Source organism: Silurus aristotelis (genome assembly GCF_946808225.1).
Source record: "Silurus aristotelis genome assembly, chromosome: 8".
Lineage (NCBI taxonomy): Eukaryota > Metazoa > Chordata > Actinopteri > Siluriformes > Siluridae > Silurus > Silurus aristotelis.
Genome location: NC_139581.1, coordinates 7162932 through 7189897, shown reverse-complemented (window position 1 = coordinate 7189897; position 26966 = coordinate 7162932). Strand labels below are relative to the sequence as shown.

General features: G+C 41.5%; 3 protein-coding genes and 1 pseudogene across 4 annotated transcripts; 2 read left to right on the top strand and 2 right to left on the bottom strand.

Annotated features, from left to right (window-relative positions):
- Positions 1-3994: 3994 nt before the first annotated feature.
- LOC310730562 (olfactory receptor 52Z1P-like) lies at positions 3995-4945 on the top strand (the record flags this gene model as incomplete). Its single annotated transcript, XM_083549578.1, has 1 exon — positions 3995-4945. The coding sequence occupies one exon, from the start codon at positions 3995-3997 to the stop codon at positions 4943-4945; it is 951 nt and encodes a 316-aa protein (XP_083405704.1).
- Positions 4946-7714: 2769 nt separating this feature from the next.
- On the bottom strand, positions 7715-8653 carry LOC310730561 (olfactory receptor 52H1-like; the record flags this gene model as incomplete). Its single annotated transcript, XM_083549577.1, has 1 exon — positions 7715-8653. The coding sequence occupies one exon, from the start codon at positions 8651-8653 to the stop codon at positions 7715-7717; it is 939 nt and encodes a 312-aa protein (XP_083405703.1).
- Positions 8654-17197: 8544 nt separating this feature from the next.
- Positions 17198-18148, top strand: LOC310730559 (olfactory receptor 52J3-like; annotated as a pseudogene). The gene has a single exon. The product of its transcript is annotated as an olfactory receptor 52J3-like (transcript).
- Positions 18149-20905: 2757 nt separating this feature from the next.
- On the bottom strand, positions 20906-21844 carry LOC310730558 (olfactory receptor 52H1-like; the record flags this gene model as incomplete). The annotated part of the gene is made up of 1 exon (XM_083549575.1): positions 20906-21844. One exon carries the CDS (start codon positions 21842-21844, stop codon positions 20906-20908), a length of 939 nt encoding a protein of 312 aa, XP_083405701.1.
- Positions 21845-26966: the final 5122 nt, after the last annotated feature.

The window sequence follows — 26966 nt, the reverse complement described above, 5'->3', positions numbered from 1 at the left end:
AGCAGATTTTTGTAGGCAATACCGGAATGTATTCCTCCTCGGAGTAAGAAATATGGAGCTCCGCGTTAAACGCGCTGGAAGAATGGAACGCCGAAGCGAGTGTTTTTCCTGGGGAACGGGAGCTCGGCCCAGCAGGAGAGGCTGGAGAGGACTCATCCATCTCCACGCCTTCTGCTGGTTGGCCTGCGAGCCCCGCGACCTTTGCCACCGCTTTGCCTCGGTGAGAGCGTGACCTGAGCCGCAAGGGAGCGCATAGCCGCATGGCTAAAAATGCTAACAGTTGACCCTCTCGAGAACCGACTTAGCATGCTCCTAAGCTAAGCAAACAACACATCGGCTGTGTGTATCCCCACCCCCCGAATAAAGCGGGGTGAAAAGGACACACAGTCGGAATTCTGCTTGCTTTAAAAGCTCATGGCTGCACAGATTTACACACGGAGTGCTTACCTGAACAATTAAAAGCTAATGTCACTACCATCGCTTAGCCATTTTGTAGCTTCCTGGTTTACACAACGTCGCCCACATGCCTATTGGTGGGATTCACCATTTTCTTTGTATCTGAATGTCTTTGGTGGTGCAGATATAATTTGTTCGACTGCAGCACAGTCAGCATATTAATTTAGGTCTGACATCTGGACAAAGTCTTGGGGTAGAGTCCTGCACCTTAAATAGTCTTTTAATTTCCAATGCTGCAAAGAGTGACAATGAACCAAAAGCCCAATAGAAACAAATAAATACTGTAAATCAGATAAGGACAGTTCTGCCCAATACATTTATATGTTGTCTATATTACTCATTTGCTTATGAAAACACATTTGGCCACAAATAAAAAATATGGATTAGAGCTAAATGTTTGTTAGAGTGTTCAATAGACTAAGAGAGAATGCTATAGCTTACAATGGCTGCTGATTACATTATCAATTTCTCACTTATAGTCCAGTGGCATCAGTATTGCTACTACACTCAGCATATAAATGTTGATTTACACAGTGCTATTTTACAACCCCAGTTCCAAAAACGTTGGGAACCTGTGTCATATGTGAAAAACAGAATGTAATTTTTAAACAAAGTAAAGTTTAACAAAATATTTTTAATTAATATTAAATAATTTTAATTTTACCACTTAATTTTAGTAATTATGAATTTGATGGCTGAAATATGTCTCAGAAAAGTTGGGAGGAGCCAGCAAATGGCCAAAAACTGTTATTAAAAAGAAACAGCTGGAAGAATATTTTGCAACTAACTGTGTTCATTGGCAACAGGCCAGTAACATGACTGGGTAAAAGTGTGTTTAAAAGAGGTAGAGTCTCTCAGAAGTAAAGAGGGAAAGAAGTTCACCAATCTACAAATTTTTGAACCATTTTAAAATAAATGTTCCTTAGCATAAAAATAGTTTAAAAATCATATAATTGTGATTTCTAATTTTTTTTTTTTTAGATTATATCTCTCACAGTGGACATGCACCGAAGATGACAATTTCAGACCCCTCAATGATTTCTAAGTGGGAGAACTTGCAAAATAGCAGGGTGTTCAAATACTTATTTTCCTCACTATATATATATATATATTGCAGCCATTTGCTAAAATCAGTTAAGTTCATTCTTCTTCCTCATAAATGTACACATAGCACCCCATACTGACAGAAAAACACAGAATTGTTGACATTGTTGCAGATTTATTAAAAAGGAAAAACTGAAATATCACATGGTCCTAAGTATTCAGACCCTTTGCTCAGTATTTAGTAGAAGCCCCCTTTTGATCTAATACAGCCAGGAGTCTTTTTGGGAAAGATGCAACAAGTCTTTCACACCTGGATTTGGGGATCCTCTGCCATTCCTCCTTGCAGATCCTCTCCAGTTCTGTCAGGTTGGATGGTAAACGTTGGTGGACAGCCATTTTTAGGTCTCTCCATAGATGCTCAATTGGGTTTAAGTCAGGGCTCTGGCTGGGCCATTCAAGAACAGTCACGGAGTTGTTGTGAAGCCACTCCTTCGTTATTTTAGCTGTGTGCTTAGCGTCATTGTCTTGTTGGAAGGTAAACCTTCGGCCCAGTCTGAGGTCCAGAGCACTCTGGAGAAGGTTTTTGTCCAGGATATCCCTGTACTTGGCCGCATTCATCTTTCCCTCGATTGCAACCAGTCGTCCTGTCCCTGCAGCTGAAAACACCCCCACAGCATGATGCTGCCACCACCATGCTTCACTGTTGGGACTGTATTGGACAGGTGATGAGCAGTGCCTGGTTTTCTCCACACATACCGCTTCTCAGACCAGAGAATCTTATTTCTCACCATCTTGGAGTCCTTCAGGTGTTTTTTAGCAAACTCCATGCGGGCTTTCATGTGTCTTACACTGAGGAGAGGCTTCCGTCGGGCCACTCTGCCATAAAGCCCAGACTGGTGGAGGGCTGCAGTGATGGTTGACTTTCTACAACTTTCTCCCATCTCCTGACTGCATATCTGGAGCTCAGCCACAGTGATCTTTGGGTTCTTCTTTACCTCTCTCACCAAGGCTCTTCTCCCCCGATAGCTCAGTTCGGCCGGACGGCCAGCTCTAGGAAGGGTTATGGTCGTCCCAAACGTCTTCCATTTGAGGATTATGGAGGCCACTGTGCTCTTAGGGACCTTAAGTGCAGCAGAAATCTTTTTGTAACCTTGGCCAGATCTATGCCTTGCCACAATTCTGTCTCTGAGCTCTTCAGGCAGTTCCTTTGACCTCATGATTCTCATTTGCTCTGACATGCATTGTGATCTGGAAGGTCTTATATAGACAGGTGTGTGGCTTTCCTAATCAAGTCCAATCAGTATAATAAAACACAACTGGACTCAAATGAAGGTGTAGAACCATCTCAAGGATGATCAGAAGAAATGGAAAGCACCTGAGTTAAATATTTAAGTGTCACAGCAAAGGGTCTGAATACTTAGGACCATGTGATATTTCAGTTTTTCTTTTTTAATAAATCTGCAACAATGTCAACAATTCTGTGTTTTTCTGTCAATATGGGGAGCTGTGTGTACATTCATGAGGAAGAAGAATTAACTTAACTGATTTTAGCAAATGGCTGCAATATAACAAAGAGTGAAAAATTTAAGGGGGTCTGAATACTTTCCGTACCCACTGTATATATATATATATATATATATATATATATATATATATATATATATATATATATATATATATATATATATATATATATTACATTACTGTATTTGTATAATATTATTATATATAATTGTCTATTTTGTATATCTAATATATCAAACATCTATTTTCTTTACTGTAGTGTAGTTTAGTGTGTGCAGAATGTTTAGTCAGATATGTGTATCAGGTCAACTTAGGATTCTAAAATAGGTTCTAAAAAAATCTGCAATAGCTGCACCAAGTTGTCATAATTTTCTCATCTTCTTTAAAATATGCCTCACTCATAGTACATGTAACTCCCCATGTTACTGTGCTAAATGTACATTCACATCAGCTACTGCAACATATTTTATCAATCATTTTGTGGCATTATCGATTATCGATACTCAATTTGGCTGCTGAATAATTATTTTAAGAGTTTATTGCAAATATTGCTGTAGATTTTAAGCAGTTTCCAATGTGCTTTATGGTGTTAACAATATTAATGCCCATAACAACGTTAATGCAATCTATACACCTACACATCTGGGGGAATCATAGCTTATCTCAGCAAGTTTTAATTAAAAGTTCCTGATATCCTCAAGTGAAATATGCATCACATACATAATCTTTGGGGGATGCAACTGCATATAAATGTCCCATTCCATGCTCCTCTTGAGCTAATTGTTATAACTGTCATATTTTTTAAGGTAAGTGTATTGTATTGTCAGAATACAATATTTTGATGTGTATAGTTAACATAAGATAAAGAAATATAATCAGTACTGTAAAATTGCTGTTACAAAAATGATTAATGGAAATGAACCTATCAGTAACCTTTTTCCCCTCTATTTATTTATTGCACAGGTTTCAAATGGCACTTCAATTCTTAAATACAACATTCACTTATAACCTCCAAATAGCCAGACTTGATGTCTCACCAGAAGCGGTTTATCCTGTTTTCATCACTGGATCTTTGTGCTATTGTTTTGCAGTGTTCTGCAATGTGACAATTTTAGCATTAATTATCACCCAGCAAAGCCTTCATAAACCAATGTTTCTCATTTTTTTCAGTCTTCCTTTGGCAGACCTTATTGGGATCACATGTGCTCTCCCAAGGCTACTTCTGGATATTGTTACCCAAACAAATACAGTCTATTACCCGACTTGTGTCCTACAGGCCTTTCTGCTTCATTTGTATGGAGGTAGTGTAGTTTTTAACCTGGCAGCCATGTCATTTGATCGTTATATAGCAATATGCAAGCCACTCAGATATAACTCTATTATGAGTCCCCACACAGTTGGTTGTGTCATAGCTCTGGTTTGGGGACTTGACATAGCCTTGATTGTTGTTTTATTTTCCCTTCAGGCAAGATTTTCAAAATGCAGGACTTTTATTTTTAATATATATTGTGATAATGTATCCTTGCTCCAACTCTCATGTGGTGGTGATTTCACTGTTAACAATATCTATGGATTAGCTATAACTGGATTTATGCAAGGGATAAGTGTGACTGTTCAGTTATTCTCTTATATAAAAATTCTTAAAGCATGTCTTCCCCACACACAAACTGATGCTAGAATGAAAGCTGTAAACACATGCTTAGCACAGATAATTACCTTTTTTCTGTTTGAAATAGTTTCTAGTATTAATATACTTTTATATCGTTTCCAGAACATACCATCTAATGTGCAAAAAATATGTGGTATATTGACTTTCACACTCCTTCCAGTTATTAATCCAATTATATATGGAATGAAAACAAAGGACATCAGAAAAGCATTTTTTGCCATTATCAAAAAACACAAAGGTGAATTCAAATAATTATGACCTAAATTGTATATGACTATGCAAAAACTTTTAATTAATTTGTTTGCAAAAAGCAAAACTTTAATGTACTGTGATTTTATTTTATTTATTGTGATTTTCCTTTTTTGTGAGATTTGTGTCAAAACTGTGGACAAACATAAAACTTACAGTAAACATTTTCAGATCAAATCGATACAATACAATAACCTGCTGATGCACAACCAATTTTAGTCTTTATATGCATAATCGCATTTCATGTCATGTTTAAATGCAATCATTCAGCTGTCATCAATGAAATGTCTCTAATTAACATAAAATATAGATCAGCTGTTTCTGCAGGATTTTCTTCTTGGTTTAATGCAACTGCTTAAGCCAAGGTTCCCTTTGCCTACAAAGCCCAAGCCTACAAAGCATGCAAAAATACCTAACTTGTTAAGGAGAGGGGAGTAAAATTGCATTTTCATTGTATTAAAATGCTCTGTAGATTGAAGAGTGCATTGCTGACAATTATGAATACAGTAAGCTTTTGTACCGATTACAACCTACAGTTTAACAAAAGCATGATAGTAAAACAGTACTCTCAAAACAGTACTTTCAAAATATTTAATACTGTGAATGCAATACATATTATTTTTACTGTCGACACCTGGAATTGATCGCATTGTATGCATGATGGCAGCATGAATTTTTAATAATGCCAAGGTTGTCTCAAACAACTTCTTCTTTCTGTCAGGAAGCAGGTAGTTGGGACTGAAAGGGAGGATCCAAATGCAGGATGCAAACAGAGTATGGTGAAAAAAAGAACTAACAAATAACTTAAAGTTATTGGGAGCCAGCAGAAAGGTAATAAAACAAACAGAACAATGAAGGGCAGAGCAGAAATATAAAATGAAAAACAGTCTAGAGATGAAGCAGAGCAGAGCAGAACAGAACAGGGGTCAGGATCAGGATCCAGAACAGTATCAGGAAGAGGATCAGGATCAGGATCCAGAACAGAATTTGGAACAGGATCAGGATCCGGGAAAAGAATCCAGAGCAGGCAGGGTGGCAAGAGTCTCAGGGGCAAGAACCCGGAAATGCATGCGGCACAACCAGAAGTGCGTGCCGTGAGCCCTGAAGTTAGTCACACTTTCGGCTGCTCACGTTAGGGGTCACCACAGTGGATCATCCATCTCTATGCCACTCTGTCCTCTACATCTGTCCATCTACATCAAACCAACTATCTGTATGTCTTCCCTCACCACATTCATAAAGCTCATCCTTGGCCTTCCTCTTTTACTTCTGCCTTGCAGCTCCATCCATAGCATTCTTCTCAGATACCAAGGTTGACCCCATATTGCATGTAAATTATTAAATCAATAAAATAAATTGCAATTTATTTTACTTACAAATTTTGATTTTAGGAATGCAAAACATTTTCACCTCAACCACAATTACAGTTAATCTATGGTTTAAAACATTGTTTTATCTAAATTTCAGCTACAATTTGATTTTTTTTTTTAAATCACCCTCTATAAAGCTTTTAAGTAATGTGCACTGTAGAGTATTTCAATAAGTTTCCCATTTTTATGCAGTGTAATAAATTTGGAGGTTAAAAACGTGTAAACTAAATAAAAATTTGAATAATAAATCCTGTATCCTCCATGAGTGTAGAAGATAAAGGTTACAAATAGGATGTAAATTAGAAAGGGACCAAATAAAGTGAGAGACTCTTAAGTCAAATTACTCATATTTCCATCAAACTATTTTTGTTGGTGGATATTGCAGCCCAAACTAATCTGGTCTAATACCCATTATGTGTCCTGCAAGGTCTTTTGCTATATTTGTATGCAGGAAGTGTGTTTTATTTATTCTTGCAGCCATATCATTAGATCACCACATCGCAATTTGCAAGCCATTCATATATAATCTGATAATACCTCCTTACACAGCTAGTTGTAATATAACTTCTGCTTGGGGCCTAGATTTTATATTCATAATTGTGTTGTTTGCCCTTCAGGCAGGATTTAAGAGTTTTATTGGTAATATGAATTAATGCAGCTTTGCACCAACTGTCATGTATTTAATATAGTGATTAAACTGTGAACAATATCTACAGGTTAAAAATAACAGGATTTTCACAGAGCATCAGTAAGATTATTCAGTTATTCTTCTACATAAAAATCCTGGTCTGACATCTTCATACTCAATCTAATTGCTAAAATTCAGGTTGTAGACTTTCATTTTATTAGAGAATATTCATAGGTGGATTTTAAATGCACAGGTGATTTAAACCACTTTTTATTCAGCAAACCAGTACCTTAAAAAGTGTAACAAATTACAGATGAAAAATTACAGATAGAAAATAGTGTTATAGTAGGAGATGAGCTACAAAAAGGCAGAAACAAAGCTTTATTATGAAATAATATCAATCAATCAATCATTAAGAACCTGGCTAATTTTCACCAACCCCTTCCAATGAATGGTTGAGGAAACCAAGTCGATGCTTTCAAAACAGTACAGTAGTAGAATGTTTATGCTATGTAAAAAAAATAAATAAATAAATAAATAAATCATTATTCTGTTTTAATGTAATAACAAGACAAATTGTTAACAATCTGATGAAATGATTTTGTTTTTTTGGGTTTTATTTTAGAAAAAAAAAACAATAGTTTTTGGTATTTAATTTTTTCCTTGACACCTTGATAGTAGGTATAAAGTATATATAAAATAATAGTGCATTTTTGCATTAAACAAATATTGCACTGCAGTATAAGAAATAAATAAGCATTAATCATTCTTTTGTTATGACTGAAAGATCTTTCTCTTGAAGATGACAGTAACTTTCTGTCGAATTTCCTTTGTTTTCAATCCATAAACTAGAGGATTAAGAAAAGGAGGAAATATCATTACAGATACACCAAAGGCTCTCCTCAAGTCCTGGGATACATTTACAAATCTGTGTGCAATTAAGGCAAAAAAAGCATTGAACTCTACACATAAGAAAACAACTAGGTGGGTACCGCATGTCTGAAGTGCTTTGCTTTTTACATCAAATTGTCTTTTAAAGATACATGTGATAAGAATTTGGGTGTATGTGAATATCACTATTAGCAGTGACAGTCCTTGTAAAAAAATTGTAATAAGCAATCCATAGTAGTTATTCAAACTTATGTCCCCACAAATTAACTTCATCAAGCTTGGATTATTACAGAAGGTGTCGACTATTTTTGTGTTACAAATCTCTTGACGGTAACTCAGTGCCAGTAGAATGCCAATTAATGTAAAATCTAGGGTCCATATTGCAATTATTATCTTTAACAAGTTATTTGGGGACATCCAGGTGTTATATTTTAGTGGATGACAAATAGCTATATATCTGTCATAAGCCATAGCAGATAGAATAAGAAGTGCTCCGGCCCCATATAAGTGTGTCAGAAAGGTTTGCACATAACATGAAATATAAGTGATTGATCTATTCTGTGACAGTATACTAGAGATCACCTGAGGAAAAAATGCAGATGCACCTATAATGTCATTGACTGGCATGTTAAATAACAGTATATGCATAGGCTTATGAAGTTTTTGGTTTAAAGCAATTGTTAGCAGTAATGTCATATTAAAAAACAAAATGGCACAATATGTAAGGGCTCCAAGAATGAACACTGGCATAATATAAGATGATGATATATCCAGTGGTTCCAGAGTTAGAAGAGTTGTATATATGGATATGCTCGAGTTCATTTTCCTTCCCTTTATTGTTTGGCAAGAACAAAAGTCCTAAACAGACAAAAAACAACAGTTATTCAAATGCTAACTTAAAATAGAGGGAAAATAAGTTATTCAGTTGTTTTTTTTATTAAGTAACTATTTAAAAATGCTGGCAAAATATGCACGTTGATTGCTTACCTTGAATCTCAAATCGCAGAATTTATGGTACAATTTAGCAATAGGTTATGTTCAGAGCCCCTCAGAAGCTAATCATTTCAGAACATGAGAAGTCCTTATAATTTATAAGTATAGATTGGGGCTCTAAACATGTTAGGAATTCAAGGCGTCCTTTTATAATTGCCCAAGTTACCCAATGAATAATAACTGCCTTGGGAAAAGGTTTGAGTAAACCATTAAGTAAGAAAAATAAGATAACACTAATGGGATTAGCTCCTTCACAGCTGTTTTAATTTATTTCCCTAATTATAATGCATTCAGGTAATATTAACATGAACATTTTTATTACTTTTAACAAAATTTCTTTAACTGTGTTTTTACATTTTATTTTTTTTTTACATCTGATTTTCAAATTTAAACTGCCAGATCTCAGCTGGCTGGAGAAATTTCCTAGCAAACACCATGACCTACAAATATGGCTGCCACAGACTCCAATTCTACAGTAAATGTCACAGTCAATGTCCTTTTCCAGACTTTGGTGTTATTTGATATTTTGTTGCAAACATTTTGACTTTTACAGTGAGGAAAATAAGTATTTGAACACCCTGCTATTTTGCAAGTTCTCCCACTTAGAAATCATGGAGGGGTCTGAAATTGTCATCGTAGGTGCATGTCCACTGTGAGAGACATAATCTAAAAAAAAAATCCAGAAATCACAATGTATGATTTTTTAACTATTTATTTGTATAATACAGCTGCAAATAAGTATTTGAACACCTGAGAAAGTCAATGTTAATATTTGGTACAGTGGCTTTGTTTTCAATTACGGAGGTCAAACGTTTCCTGTAGTTTTTCACCAGGTTTGCACACACTGCAGGAGGGATTTTGGCCCACTCCTCCACACAGATCTTCTCTAGATCAGTCATGTTTCTGGCCTGTCACTGAGAAACATGGAGTTTGAGTTCCCTCCAAAGATTATCTATTGGGTTTAGGTCTGGAGACTGGCTAGGCCACGCCAGAACCTTGATATGCTTCTTACAGAGCCTCTCCCTGGTTATCCTGGCTGTGTGCTTCGGGTCATTGTCATGTTGGAAGACCCAGCCTCGACCCATCTTCAATGCTCTAACTGAAGGAAAGAGGTTGTTCCCCCAAATCTCGCAATACATGGCCCTGGTCATCCTCTCCTTAATACAGTGCAGTCGCCCTGTCCCATGTGCAGAAAAACTCCCCAAAGCATGATGCTACCACCCCCATGCTTCACAGTAGGGATGGTGTTCTTGGGATGGTACTCATCATTCTTCTTCCTCCAAACACGTTTAGTGGAATTATGACCCAAAAGTTCTATTTTGGTCTCATCTGACCACATGACTTTCTTCCATGACTCCTCTGGATCATCCAAATGGTCATTGGCAAACTTAAGACGTCCCTGGGCATGTGTGCCATGCATGATTTCAAACCATGACGTCTTATTGTATTATCAACAGTAACCTTGGAAATGGTGGTCCCAGTTCTCTTTCAAACATTCGTTCGGTATCTCACTATGGGAATCGCCTCGGGCGTGACCAACCCTGGAAGCATCAATCACACCACGTCTGTCGGCTGACAGACCAATCACGACAGTGATGCGGGAGTCCCGCCTCCCTATATACACCGCTGCCGGGGGTCCCTGCCTCATTCTCGTTCTCTTCCCTGTGAAGATCCTTTTAGGAAGCTATCCTCAGCAGATCCTCTGGGGGCGGTCGCTTAACTGTTCATAGACTGGCCGTTAAGGTACATCTCCGAGCGCGGCTGCTTCTTTGTGGGATTATCCACTGTCAAAGCGGATATTCCCTTCTGCTGTTTTTTTTTTTTCACATCGCGTCAAGCGAGTATTTGAATATCGTTCGAGACCCGTTTCCAGAAGCACGTCGTGGTGATCTCGTTGTTTCCTTTTTCTTTTTGTCCGGTGATTGCACCTCCGTTATGGCGACTGCGAGTTCATCCGGGTGCACGGCGGGGAAAGTTCAATCCGACCCTGTGCATGCGGGTCTACGATCTCTGCAAAAGTCTCTCATCCCCTGTGCATCGTGTGTTTAGGAGTTCAGCACGCTCAAACCGTGCTCGCTAACCCCGAGTGCTGGGTCACCAGATTCAGCCTTGTGGGAAGAAATCTGCATCATTGCGGATCTTAACCTACGCTCTTCTAGAGGAGCGGTCCAGAGCTGCGGCCACAGCATGGGCCTTGCTGTGGTAGGCGAGAGAGCCCTGTGGTTGGGGTTGACAGGCTTATCGGAGAGGGAGAAGGTGGAGTTCCTTGATGCCCCGATAAAGCCGAAAGCCCTTTTCGGGGCTGCGGTGGCGAATATGCGCCAGCAATGCGACCTTCGCAAGAAGGACGGTGAAGTGTTCGAAGCATGCCTCCCAAGGAAGCCTCCTGCTCGCCCTCCCCAACCCGCACGTTCATATATCTTAGGAAGAGACAGCCTGGTTTCGGGGCCCCTAGGCAACCCCCACCCCAGCAGTCAATGCGCGGGGAGGCTCGCCAAAAACAGCCCCAGCCCAGGAACAAGACCTCTTTTGCAGCGGCGGCTGCTAGGCATCGCCCAGCGGACCCTCAGGGAGGGAAGAAAAGCCGGCGACCTAACCTGTGGTCTGATTTTGGGTCAAAAGAGAGGTGGCAGCACTCTCGGAGTTTCTGTAGCACCCCTCGACTCATCTCAGGAGTCTTGTCCTCCCCCTCCAGCAAAGATCCGTTGGGGAGCGTTTCAAAGACTGTGTTTGACGAACGAGTTTTCTCCGTTTGGAGTGTCGGCACCAGTTCCCCCTTAGTGCCCGGAAAGTTGCTTCTCCCCTCTCCACCCGCGGGGTTATGCAAGAGAGACAGCAGAATGTTCCATGTTCGTTCAAAAATATTAAAGATTTGTTCTGGGCATCCAGGCAGTGGGCCGAGGGCACAGATGTGTGTAAAAAAGGGAAAAGTGAAAAAATCCACACACACACAATAAAAGAACCCGAATGAGAGTTGCAACCCCCGGCTCCGCCGCCAGATGGTGCCACCGCGCCGTCTGTATGCGAGAGCCACAGTGGTCCGCTCATCATTGGGTGTATTCCACAATACAGCGGGGATATCGCCTGCAGTTTGCCGTGAGACCACCGCTTTTCAGTGGCGTGATTTGGTCGACAGCAGAGGGCGAATCTGCTCAGGTTTTGGAGGACGAAATAACCTCCTTACTGAGCAAAGGGGTAATTCGATCGGTGCCGCGAGAAGACAGCCAGCTCGGCTTTTATTCCCGGTACTTTGTCGTTCCCAAGAAAGGGGGGGGGGGGGGTGTGTCTCCATCCCATTCTGGATTTACGGAACCTCAACGAACACCTCAGAAAGTACAAGTTCAAGATGCTCACATCGAAAGCTTTGTACAGTGTTATTCGTCCCAGAGACTGGTTTACGTCAGTGGATCTGAAGGACGCGTATTACCACATAAGCATTTATCAGGCACACAGGAGATTCCTACGCTTTGCCTATCAGGGCACAGCCTACGAATATTTGGCGGTTCCGTTCGGGCTAGCTCTAGCTCCGTGGATCTTTACCAAATGTGTCAAAGCTGCACTGTCTCCGTTGAGAACGACGGGTTTAAGAGTGTCAGCATATTTGGACGATCTCCTCCTCTGCGCTCTGTCACGGCAGCAAGCGGAGGTGGATACGAGTGTGCTTCTGTCTCACCTGACTGGCTTAGGTTTCAGAATAAACGAGACAAAGAGCTGCTTGGTGCCCGCACAGGAAATAATATACCTGGGTCTCAGATTGAACTCGGACCTGTATCAGGCTTTTCCATCAGAAGAGCGCATCAGGTCGATTCGCAGTTGTCTCTCTCTTTTTCAGAGAGGAAGGACAGTTCCATTCAGACTCTGTTTACGCCTGCTGGGGCTGATGGCTTCGTCAGTGTCTGTCATACCGCTGGGACTGCTGCGAATGAGAGAGTTTCAGTGCTGGGTTATGGCGCAGCGCTTATGTCCGAAGCGCCACCTCAATCGCAAGGTGATGGTGACATCACTGTGCTTACGCGCTCTCCATCACTGGAGAAATCGCGATTTTCTCGAGTCGGGAACCCCGCTGGGGGCTTTTTCCCTGAGAAAAGTAGTGACGACAGATGCGTCACTCGCAGGTTGGGGTGCGGTGTGCGAAGGCAGGATGGCGAAGGGGAAATGGCCCGTTTCGCTTCGGTGCGCGCACATAAACTTTCTGGAGCTGTTAACGGTGTTTCTAGCTTTTAAACATTTCGTGCAGTTTCTTCGGAGTCACCACGTATTGGTCAGATCAGACAACACGACGGCGGTGGCATACATAAATCGCCAGGGCAGAACGCGCTCTCCTCGACTTCACCGTCTGGCGCGAGATCTCATGGTGTGGGGCATGGAGCATTTCCTGTCGCTGCGAGCGACTCATGTGCCGGGAGTGCTGAATGCGGGGGCGGATCTCTTGTCCAGGGGAAATCCCCTGTACGGGGAGTGGTCTCTTCATCCTCAGGTGGTGAACCTGTTATGGGAGAGATTCGGCCGGGCCACCGTAGATCTCTTCGCCTCGCACTAAAACACTCATTGCCCTCTGTTCTTTTCTCTGGCGAGAAACGGTGCACCTATGGGTGTGGATGCGTTAGCCCACCTGTGGCCAAACGTTCTGCTTCACGCGTTTCCTCCACTGAGTCTGATCCTGCCGACTTTACAAAGAGTAAGAGAAGGATCGCTTCGAACTGGCCAGGGAAAGTGTGGCTGACGGAGATATTCCAACTCCTGCACGATCGACCCTGGCCTCTCCCATTGCGCAGGGATCTCCTCTCACAAGCGCGTAGGGAGATTTTTCACCCGACACCAGACAGAGTGGCTCTCTGGGCCTGGCCCGTGAGAGGATAAATCTTAGTGTTGCTGGTTTGCCTCCGAGGGTGATTGAGACGATTCAGAATGCGAGAGCAGCTTTGACGCGCTCTGCATATGATAGGAAATGGAATGTGTTTGAGCTATGGTGTGCTCAGAGACGTATCGTCCCTTTTTACTGTTCTGTGGCAGATGTGTTGTGCTTTTTGCAGGAACTTTTGGATAAGGGCAGGGCTTTTTCAACCGTTAAGGTTTATCTCGCCGCCGTTTCTGCATGCCACGTAGGGATTGACGGTAATACTATCGGTCATCACCCGCTCGTGTGCAGGTTTATGAAGGGGGCGCAGCGCCTGAGCACGTTCTCAAAGCCGCTGGTTCCGCCATGGGATCTGTCCGTGGTCCTGAGCGCGCTCTCTCAGTCTCCTTTTGAGCCGATAGGGAGTATTGATTTAAAGCTCCTGTCGCTTAAGGTTGCTTTGTTATTGGCTCTTTCTACCGCGAAGCATGTTAGTGAACTTCATGCTTTGTCTGTTCATAACTCCTGTATGCGTTTTGCTTTGGATTTCTCGCGAGTGGATCTCAAGACTAATCCGGCTTTTGTCACTAAGGTGAGCGAGTCAGCTTTCGTCCGCAGACAGGTGGATTTAATGGCCTTTCACCCGCCTCCTTTTTCCTCAGCGGAGGAGGAGCGGCTTCACTGTCTGTGTCCTGTCCGTGCGTTACGTCACTATGTTGACAGGACGAAGGGTTTGAGACGGAGTACTCAGCTGTTTGTTTCATGGGCTGGTTCCCGTGAGGGAAGTCCCGTTTCCCGGCAGCGCCTGTCCCATTGGCTTGTGGAGGCTATTATAATGAGTTATAATAGCGTGGGTCTTAACCCTCCGGAGGGACTGAGGCTTGGCCGCTTCGTGGGTGTTTCGATTCAGGACATCTGTGTGGCAGCATGCTGGGCTTCGCCGCACACTTTTGTCCGTTTTTATAGGCTGGATGGCACGGAGTCTTCGCTGGCTCATTCCGTCCTGAGTGTGTAATACGTATATGTATACATTTTGTATGTGCGTATATGTATGTGTATATATATTTCATGACAACGGATATGGTAACATCGTGTATCGATTGTTTGTCTTTTCTCTCTCTCTCTCTCTCTTCAGTGAGAGGGGTTTTTTATCACATCACTAAGTTGGTTGACACCTGCTTCGGACAGCATATCTGCAATACGGGAGTTGTCTATATCCCATAGTGAGATACCGAACGAATGTTTGAAAGAGAACTTTAGGTTACTTACGTAACCCCGGTTCTTTGATAACAGGAGTGAGGTATCTCACCACACTTCCCTTCTTGCAGTGCACGGAGAAGAGATATGTGAGAATGAGGCAGGGACCGCCGGCAGCGGTGTATAGAGGGAGGCGGGACTCCCGCATCACTGTCGTGATTGGTCTGTCAGCCGACAGACGTGGTGTGATTGATGCGGGTGATTGATGTGGTGTGATTGATGTGTGGTGAGATACCTCACTCCTGTTATCAGAGAAGCGGTGTTACCTAAGTAACCTAAAGCTTTTTTCCGGTCATTGACCAGCTCCTCCTTTGTAGTTCTGGGCTGATTTCTCACCTTCCTTAGGATCATTGAGATCCCACAAGGTGAGATCTTGCATGGAGCCCCAGTCCGAGGGAGATTAACAGTCATGTTTAGCTTCTTCCATTTTCTAATGATTGCTCCAACAGTGGACCTTTTTTCACCAAGCTGCTTGGCAATTTCCCTGTAGCCCTTTCCAGCCTTGTGGAGGTGTACAATTTTGTCTCTAGTGTCTTTGGACAGCTCCTTTGGTCTTGGCCATGTTAGTAGTTGGATTCTTACTGATTGTATGGGGTGGACAGGTGTCTTTATGCAGCTAACGACCTCAAACAGGTGCATCTAATTTAGGATAATAAATGTAGTGGAGGTGGACATTGTAAAGGCAGACTAACAGGTCTTTGAGGGTCAGAATTCTAGCTGATAGACAGGTGTTCAAATACTTTTGATTTCTGGATTTTTTTTTTTTTTAGATTATGTCTCTCACAGTGGACATGCACCTACGATGACATTTTCAGACCGCTCCATGATTTCTAAGTTGGAGAACTTGCAAAATAGCAGGGTGTTCAAATACTTATTTTCCTCGCTGTATACATATATATTTCGATTTTCGATTTACCGGTCAATCTACGTTCCTACTCTCACCTATGGTCATGAGCTCTGGGTCATGACCGAAAGGACAAGATCCCGGATACAGGCGGCCGAAATGTGCTTCCTCCGCAGGGTGGCTGGGCGATCCCTTAGAGATAGGGTGAGAAGCTTAGTCACTCGGGAGGAGCTCGGAGTAGATCCGCTGCTCCTCCACATCGAGAGGGGTCAGCTGAGGTGGCTCGGGCATCTGTTCTGGATGCCTCCTGGACGCCTTCCTGGGAAGGTGTTCCGGGCGCGTCCCACTGGGAGGAGACCCCGGGGAAGACCTAGGACACGCTGGAAAGACTATGTCTCCCGGCTGGCCTGGGAACGCCTTGGTGTCCCCCCGGAAGAGCTGGAAGAAGTGTCTAGGGAGAGGGAAGTCTGGGCATCTTTGCTTAGACTGCTGCCCCCGCGACCCGGCATCGGATAAGCGGGAGAAGATGGATGGATGGATGGATGGATATATATATATATATATATATATATATATATATATATATATATATATATATATATATATATATATATATATATATATATATATAAATATATTACATTACTGTATTTGTATTATATTATTATATATAATTGTTTATTTTGTATATCTAATATATCAAACATCTAGCTTCTTTACTGTAGTGTAGTTTAGTGTGTGCAAAATGTTTAGTCAGATATGTGTATCAGGTCAACTTAGGATTCTAAAAAAGGTTCTAAAAAAATCTGCAATAGCTGCACCAAGTTGTCATAATTTCCTCATCTTCTTTAAAATATGCCTCACTCATAGTACATGTAACTCCCCATGTTACTGTGCTAAATGTACATTCACATCAGCTACTGCAACATATTTTATCAATCATTTTGTGGCATTATCGATTATCGATACTCAATTTGGCTGCTGAATAATTATTTTAAAAGTTTATTGCAAATATTGCTGTAGATTTTAAGCAGTTTCCAATGTGCTTTATGGTGTTAACAATATTAATGGCCATAACAACGTTAATGCAATCTATACACCTACACATCTGGGGGAATCATAGCTTATCTCAGCAAGTTTTAATTAAAAGTTCCTGATATCCTTAAGTGAAATATGCATCAGATACATAATCTTTGGGAGATGCAACTGCATATAAATGTCCCATTCCATGCTCCTCTTGATCTAATTGTTAAAACTGTCATATTTTTTAAGGTAAGTGTATTGTATTGTCAGAATACAATATTTTGATGTGTATAGTTAACATAAGATAAAGAAATATAATCAGTACTGTAAAATTGCTGTTACAAAAATGATTAATGGAAATGAACCTATCAGTAACCTTTTTCCCTCTATTTATTTATTGCACAGGTTTCAAATGGCACTTCAATTCTTAAATACAACATTCACTTATAACCTCCAAATAGCCAGACTTGATGTCTCACCAGAAGCGGTTTATCCTGTTTTCATCACTGGATCTTTGTGCTATTTTTTTGCAGTGTTCTGCAATGTGACAATTTTAGCATTAATTATCACCCAGCAAAGCCTTCATAAACCAATGTTTTTCATTTTTTTTCAGTCTTCCTTTGGCAGACCTTATTGGGATCACATGTGCTCTCCCAAGGCTACTTCTGGATATTGTTACCCAAACAAATACAGTCTATTACCCGACTTGTGTCCTACAGGCCTTTCTGCTTCATTTGTATGGAGGTAGTGTAGTTTTTAACCTGGCAGCCATGTCATTTGATCGTTATATAGCAATATGCAAGCCACTCAGATATAACTTTATTATGAGTCCCCACACAGTTGGTTGTGTCATAGCTCTGGTTTGGGGACTTGACATAGCCTTGATTGTTGTTTTATTTTCCCTTCAGGCAAGATTTTCAAAATGCAGGACTTTTATTTTTAATATATATTGTGATAATGTATCCTTGCTCCAACTCTCATGTGGTGGTGATTTCACTGTTAACAATATCTATGGATTAGCTATAACTGGATTTATGCAAGGGATAAGTGTGACTGTTCAGTTATTCTCTTATATAAAAATTCTTAAAGCATGTCTTCCCCACACACAAACTGATGCTAGAATGAAAGCTGTAAACACATGCTTAGCACAGATAATTACCTTTTTTTCTGTTTGAAATAGTTTCTAGTATTAATATACTTTTATATCGTTTCCAGAACATACCATCTAATGTGCAAAAAATATGTTATTTTGACTTTCACACTCCTTCCATTTATTAATCCAATTATATATGGAATGAAAACAAAGGACATCAGAAAAGCATTTTTTGCCATTATCAAAAAACACAAAGGTGAATTCAAATAATTATGACCTAAATTGTATATGACTATGCAAAAACTTTTAATTAATTTGTTTGCAAAAAGCAAAACTTTAATGTACTGTGATTTTATTTTATTTATTGTGATTTTCCTTTTTTGTGAGATTTGTGTCAAAACTGTGGACAAAGATAAAACTTACAGTAAACATTTTCAAATCAAATCGATACAATACAATAACCTGCTGATGCACAACCAATTTTAGTCTTTATATGCATAATCGCATTTCATGTTATGTTTAAATGCAATCATTCAGCTGTCATCAATGAAATGTCTCTAATTAACATAAAATATAGATCAGCTGTTTCTGCAGGATTTTCTTCTTGGTTTAATGCAACTGCTTAAGCCAAGGTTCCCTTGGCCTACAAAGCCCAAGCCTACAAAGCATGCAAAAATACCTAACTTGTTAAGGAGAGGGGAGTAAAATTGCATTTTCATTGTATTAAAATGCTCTGTAGATTGAAGAGTGCATTGCTGACAATTATGAATACAGTAAGCTTTTGTACCGATTACAACCTACAGTTTAACAAAAGCATGATAGTAAAACAGTACTCTCAAAACAGTACTTTCAAAACATTTAATACTGTGAATGCAATACATATTATTTTCACTGTAGACACCTGGAATTGATCGCATTGTATGCATGATGGCAGTATGAATTTTTAATAATGCCAAGGTTGTCTCAAACAACTTCTTCTTTCTGTCAGGAAGCAGGTAGTTGGGACTGGAAGGGAGGATCCAAATGCAGGATGCAAACAGAGTATGGTGAAAAAAAGAACTAACAAATAACTCAAAGTTATTGAGAGCCAGCAGAAAGGTAATAAAACAAACAGAACAATGAAGGGCAGAGCAGAAAATATAAAACAGTCTAGAGATGAAGCAGAGCAGAGCAGAACAGAACAGGGGTCAGGATCAGGATCCAGAACAGTATCAGGAAGAGGATCAGGATCAGGATCCAGAACAGAATTTGGAACAGGATCAGGATCCGGGAAAAGAATCCAGAGCAGGCAGGGTGGCAAGAGTCTCAGGGGCAAGAACCCGGAAATGCATGCGGCACAACCAGAAGTGCGTGCCGTGAGCCCTGAAGTTAGTCACACTTTCGGCTGCTCACGTTAGGGGTCACCACAGTGGATCATCCATCTCCATGCCACTCTGTCCTCTACATCTGTCCATCTACATCAAACCAACTACCTGTATGTCTTCCCTCACATTCATAAAGCTCATCCTTGGCCTTCCTCTTTTACTTCTGCCTTGCAGCTCCATCCTTAGCATTCTTCTCAGATACCAAGGTTGACCCCATATTGCATGTAAATTATTAAATAAATAAAATAAATTGCAATTTATTTTACTTACTAATTTAGATTTTAGGAATGCAAAACATTGTCACCTCAACCACAATTACAATTAATCCATGGTTTAAAACATTGTTTTATCTAAATTTTAGCTACGATTAAATTTTTTTTAAATCACCCTCTATAAAGCTTTTTAGTAATGTGCACTGTAGAGTATTTCAATAAGTTTCCCATTTTTATGCAGTGTAATAAATTTGGAGGTTTAAAAATGTGTAACCTAAATAAAAATTTGAATAATAAATCCTGTATCCTCCATGAGTGTAGAAGATAAAGGTTACAAATAGGATGTAAATTAGAAAGGGACCAAATAAAGTGAGAGACTCTTAAGTCAAATTACTCATATTTTCATCAAACTATTTTTGTTGGTGGATATTGCAGCCCAAACTAATCTGGTTTAATACCCATCATGTGTCCTGCAAGGTCTTTTGCTATATTTGTATGCAGGAAGTGTGTTTTATTTGTTCTTGCAGCCATGTCATTAGATCACCACATCGCAATTTGCAAGCCATTCATATATAATTTGATAATGCATCCTTACACAGCTAGTTGTAATATAACTTCTGCTTGGGGCCTAGATTTTATATTCATAATTGTGTTGTTTGCCCTTCAGGCAGGATCTTCAAAATTTGAGAGTTTTATTGGTAATATGAATTAATGCAGCTTTGCACCAACTGTCATGTATTTAATATAGTGATTAAACTGTGAACAATATCTACAGGTTAAAAATAACAGGATTTTCACAGAGCATCAGTAAGATTATTCAGTTATTCTTCTACATAAAAGTCCTGGTCTGACATCTTCATACTCAATCTGAATGCTAAAATTCAGGTTGTAGTCTTTCATTTTATTAGAGCATATTCATAGGTGGATTTTAAATGCACAGGTGATTTTAACCACTTTTTATTCAGCAAACCAGTACCATAAAAAGTGTAACAAATTACAGATGAAAAATTACAGATAGAAAATAGTGTTATAGTAGGAGATGAGCTACAAAAAGGCAGAAACAAAGCTTCATTATGAAATAATATCAATCATTCAATCATTAAGAACCTGGCTAATTTTCACCAACCCCTTCCAATGAATGGTTGAGGAAACCAAGTCAATGCTTTCCAAACAGTACAGTAGTAGAATGTTTATGCTATGTAAAAAAAATAAAAATAAATCATTATTCTGTTTTAATGTAATAACAAGACAAATTGTTAACAATCTGATGGAATGATTTTGTTTTATTGGGTTTTATTTTAGAAAAAAAAAACAATAGTTTTTGGTATTAAATTTTTTCCTTGACACCTTGATAGTAGATATAAAGTACATATCAAATAATAGTGCATTTTTGCATTAAACAAATATTGCACTGCAGTATAAGAAATAAATAAGCATTAAACATTCTTTTGTTATGACTGAAAGATCTTTCTCTTGAAGATAACAGTAACTTTCTGTCGAATTTCCTTTGTTTTCAATCCATAAACTAGAGGATTAAGAAAAGGAGGAAATATCATTACAGATACACCAAAGGCTCTCCTCAAGTCCTGGGATACATTTACAAATCTGTGTGCAATTAAGGCAAAAAAAGCATTGCACTCTACACATAAGAAAACAACTAGGTGGGTACCGCATGTCTGAAGTGCTTTGCTTTTTACATCAAATTGTCTTTTAAAGATACATGTGATAAGAATTTGGGTGTATGTGAATATCACTATTAGCAGTGACAGTCCTTGTAAAAAAATTATAATAAGCAATCCATAGTAGTTATTCAAACTTATGTCCCCACAAATTAACTTCATCAAGCTTGGATTATTACAGAAGGTGTCGACTATTTTTGTGTTACAAATCTCTTGACGGTAACTCAGTGCCAGTAGAATGCCAATCAATGTAAAATCTAGGGTCCATATTGCAATTATTATCTTTAACAAGTTATTTGGGGACATCCAGGTGTTATATTTTAGTGGATGACAAATAGCTATATATCTGTCATAAGCCATAGCAGATAGAATAAGAAGTGCTCCGGCCCCATATAAGTGTGTCAGAAAGGTTTGCACATAACATGAAATATAAGTGATTGATCTATTCTGTGACAGTATACTAGAGATCACCTGAGGAAAAAATGCAGATGCACCTATAATGTCATTGACTGGCATGTTAAATAACAGTATATGCATAGGCTTATGAAGTTTTTGGTTTAAAGCAATTGTTAGCAGTAATGTCATATTAAAAAACAAAATGGCACAATATGTAAGGGCTCCAAGAATGAACACTGGCATAATATAAGATGATGATATATCCAGTGGTTCCAGAGTTAGAAGAGTTGTATATATGGATATGCTCGAGTTCATTTTCCTTCCCTTTATTGTTTGGCAAGAACAAAAGTCCTAAACAGACAAAAAACAACAGTTATTCAAATGCTAACTTAAAATAGAGGGAAAATAAGTTATTCAGTTGTTTTTTTTATTAAGTAACTATTTAAAAATGCTGGCAAAATATGCACGTTGATTGCTTACCTTGAATCTCAAATCGCAGAATTTATGGTACAATTTAGCAATAGGTTATGTTCAGAGCCCCTCAGAAGCTAATCATTTCAGAACATGAGAAGTCCTTATAATTTATAAGTATAGATTGGGGCTCTAAACATGTTAGGAATTCAAGGCGTCCTTTTATAATTGCCCAAGTTACCCAATGAATAATAACTGCCTTGGGAAAAGGTTTGAGTAAACCATTAAGTAAGAAAAATAAGATAACACTAATGGGATTAGCTCCTTCACAGCTGTTTTAATTTATTTCCCTAATTATAATGCATTCAGGTAATATTAACATGAACATTTTTATTACTTTTAACAAAATTTCTTTAACTGTGTTTTTACATTTTATTTTTTTTTTACATCTGATTTTCAAATTTAAACTGCCAGATCTCAGCTGGCTGGAGAAATTTCCTAGCAAACACCATGACCTACAAATATGGCTGCCACAGACTCCAATTCTACAGTAAATGTCACAGTCAATGTCCTTTTCCAGACTTTGGTGTTATTTGATATTTTGTTGCAAACATTTTGACTTTTACAGTGAGGAAAATAAGTATTTGAACACCCTGCTATTTTGCAAGTTCTCCCACTTAGAAATCATGGAGGGGTCTGAAATTGTCATCGTAGGTGCATGTCCACTGTGAGAGACATAATCTAAAAAAAAAATCCAGAAATCACAATGTATGATTTTTTAACTATTTATTTGTATAATACAGCTGCAAATAAGTATTTGAACACCTGAGAAAGTCAATGTTAATATTTGGTACAGTGGCTTTGTTTTCAATTACGGAGGTCAAACGTTTCCTGTAGTTTTTCACCAGGTTTGCACACACTGCAGGAGGGATTTTGGCCCACTCCTCCACACAGATCTTCTCTAGATCAGTCATGTTTCTGGCCTGTCACTGAGAAACATGGAGTTTGAGTTCCCTCCAAAGATTATCTATTGGGTTTAGGTCTGGAGACTGGCTAGGCCACGCCAGAACCTTGATATGCTTCTTACAGAGCCTCTCCCTGGTTATCCTGGCTGTGTGCTTCGGGTCATTGTCATGTTGGAAGACCCAGCCTCGACCCATCTTCAATGCTCTAACTGAAGGAAAGAGGTTGTTCCCCCAAATCTCGCAATACATGGCCCTGGTCATCCTCTCCTTAATACAGTGCAGTCGCCCTGTCCCATGTGCAGAAAAACTCCCCAAAGCATGATGCTACCACCCCCATGCTTCACAGTAGGGATGGTGTTCTTGGGATGGTACTCATCATTCTTCTTCCTCCAAACACGTTTAGTGGAATTATGACCCAAAAGTTCTATTTTGGTCTCATCTGACCACATGACTTTCTTCCATGACTCCTCTGGATCATCCAAATGGTCATTGGCAAACTTAAGACGTCCCTGGGCATGTGTGCCATGCATGATTTCAAACCATGACGTCTTATTGTATTATCAACAGTAACCTTGGAAATGGTGGTCCCAGTTCTCTTTCAAACATTCGTTCGGTATCTCACTATGGGAATCGCCTCGGGCGTGACCAACCCTGGAAGCATCAATCACACCACGTCTGTCGGCTGACAGACCAATCACGACAGTGATGCGGGAGTCCCGCCTCCCTATATACACCGCTGCCGGGGGTCCCTGCCTCATTCTCGTTCTCTTCCCTGTGAAGATCCTTTTAGGAAGCTATCCTCAGCAGATCCTCTGGGGGCGGTCGCTTAACTGTTCATAGACTGGCCGTTAAGGTACATCTCCGAGCGCGGCTGCTTCTTTGTGGGATTATCCACTGTCAAAGCGGATATTCCCTTCTGCTGTTTTTTTTTTTTCACATCGCGTCAAGCGAGTATTTGAATATCGTTCGAGACCCGTTTCCAGAAGCACGTCGTGGTGATCTCGTTGTTTCCTTTTTCTTTTTGTCCGGTGATTGCACCTCCGTTATGGCGACTGCGAGTTCATCCGGGTGCACGGCGGGGAAAGTTCAATCCGACCCTGTGCATGCGGGTCTACGATCTCTGCAAAAGTCTCTCATCCCCTGTGCATCGTGTGTTTAGGAGTTCAGCACGCTCAAACCGTGCTCGCTAACCCCGAGTGCTGGGTCACCAGATTCAGCCTTGTGGGAAGAAATCTGCATCATTGCGGATCTTAACCTACGCTCTTCTAGAGGAGCGGTCCAGAGCTGCGGCCACAGCATGGGCCTTGCTGTGGTAGGCGAGAGAGCCCTGTGGTTGGGGTTGACAGGCTTATCGGAGAGGGAGAAGGTGGAGTTCCTTGATGCCCCGATAAAGCCGAAAGCCCTTTTCGGGGCTGCGGTGGCGAATATGCGCCAGCAATGCGACCTTCGCAAGAAGGACGGTGAAGTGTTCGAAGCATGCCTCCCAAGGAAGCCTCCTGCTCGCCCTCCCCAACCCGCACGTTCATATATCTTAGGAAGAGACAGCCTGGTTTCGGGGCCCCTAGGCAACCCCCACCCCAGCAGTCAATGCGCGGGGAGGCTCGCCAAAAACAGCCCCAGCCCAGGAACAAGACCTCTTTTGCAGCGGCGGCTGCTAGGCATCGCCCAGCGGACCCTCAGGGAGGGAAGAAAAGCCGGCGACCTAACCTGTGGTCTGATTTTGGGTCAAAAGAGAGGTGGCAGCACTCTCGGAGTTTCTGTAGCACCCCTCGACTCATCTCAGGAGTCTTGTCCTCCCCCTCCAGCAAAGATCCGTTGGGGAGCGTTTCAAAGACTGTGTTTGACGAACGAGTTTTCTCCGTTTGGAGTGTCGGCACCAGTTCCCCCTTAGTGCCCGGAAAGTTGCTTCTCCCCTCTCCACCCGCGGGGTTATGCAAGAGAGACAGCAGAATGTTCCATGTTCGTTCAAAAATATTAAAGATTTGTTCTGGGCATCCAGGCAGTGGGCCGAGGGCACAGATGTGTGTAAAAAAGGGAAAAGTGAAAAAATCCACACACACACAATAAAAGAACCCGAATGAGAGTTGCAACCCCCGGCTCCGCCGCCAGATGGTGCCACCGCGCCGTCTGTATGCGAGAGCCACAGTGGTCCGCTCATCATTGGGTGTATTCCACAATACAGCGGGGATATCGCCTGCAGTTTGCCGTGAGACCACCGCTTTTCAGTGGCGTGATTTGGTCGACAGCAGAGGGCGAATCTGCTCAGGTTTTGGAGGACGAAATAACCTCCTTACTGAGCAAAGGGGTAATTCGATCGGTGCCGCGAGAAGACAGCCAGCTCGGCTTTTATTCCCGGTACTTTGTCGTTCCCAAGAAAGGGGGGGGGGGGGGTGTGTCTCCATCCCATTCTGGATTTACGGAACCTCAACGAACACCTCAGAAAGTACAAGTTCAAGATGCTCACATCGAAAGCTTTGTACAGTGTTATTCGTCCCAGAGACTGGTTTACGTCAGTGGATCTGAAGGACGCGTATTACCACATAAGCATTTATCAGGCACACAGGAGATTCCTACGCTTTGCCTATCAGGGCACAGCCTACGAATATTTGGCGGTTCCGTTCGGGCTAGCTCTAGCTCCGTGGATCTTTACCAAATGTGTCAAAGCTGCACTGTCTCCGTTGAGAACGACGGGTTTAAGAGTGTCAGCATATTTGGACGATCTCCTCCTCTGCGCTCTGTCACGGCAGCAAGCGGAGGTGGATACGAGTGTGCTTCTGTCTCACCTGACTGGCTTAGGTTTCAGAATAAACGAGACAAAGAGCTGCTTGGTGCCCGCACAGGAAATAATATACCTGGGTCTCAGATTGAACTCGGACCTGTATCAGGCTTTTCCATCAGAAGAGCGCATCAGGTCGATTCGCAGTTGTCTCTCTCTTTTTCAGAGAGGAAGGACAGTTCCATTCAGACTCTGTTTACGCCTGCTGGGGCTGATGGCTTCGTCAGTGTCTGTCATACCGCTGGGACTGCTGCGAATGAGAGAGTTTCAGTGCTGGGTTATGGCGCAGCGCTTATGTCCGAAGCGCCACCTCAATCGCAAGGTGATGGTGACATCACTGTGCTTACGCGCTCTCCATCACTGGAGAAATCGCGATTTTCTCGAGTCGGGAACCCCGCTGGGGGCTTTTTCCCTGAGAAAAGTAGTGACGACAGATGCGTCACTCGCAGGTTGGGGTGCGGTGTGCGAAGGCAGGATGGCGAAGGGGAAATGGCCCGTTTCGCTTCGGTGCGCGCACATAAACTTTCTGGAGCTGTTAACGGTGTTTCTAGCTTTTAAACATTTCGTGCAGTTTCTTCGGAGTCACCACGTATTGGTCAGATCAGACAACACGACGGCGGTGGCATACATAAATCGCCAGGGCAGAACGCGCTCTCCTCGACTTCACCGTCTGGCGCGAGATCTCATGGTGTGGGGCATGGAGCATTTCCTGTCGCTGCGAGCGACTCATGTGCCGGGAGTGCTGAATGCGGGGGCGGATCTCTTGTCCAGGGGAAATCCCCTGTACGGGGAGTGGTCTCTTCATCCTCAGGTGGTGAACCTGTTATGGGAGAGATTCGGCCGGGCCACCGTAGATCTCTTCGCCTCGCACTAAAACACTCATTGCCCTCTGTTCTTTTCTCTGGCGAGAAACGGTGCACCTATGGGTGTGGATGCGTTAGCCCACCTGTGGCCAAACGTTCTGCTTCACGCGTTTCCTCCACTGAGTCTGATCCTGCCGACTTTACAAAGAGTAAGAGAAGGATCGCTTCGAACTGGCCAGGGAAAGTGTGGCTGACGGAGATATTCCAACTCCTGCACGATCGACCCTGGCCTCTCCCATTGCGCAGGGATCTCCTCTCACAAGCGCGTAGGGAGATTTTTCACCCGACACCAGACAGAGTGGCTCTCTGGGCCTGGCCCGTGAGAGGATAAATCTTAGTGTTGCTGGTTTGCCTCCGAGGGTGATTGAGACGATTCAGAATGCGAGAGCAGCTTTGACGCGCTCTGCATATGATAGGAAATG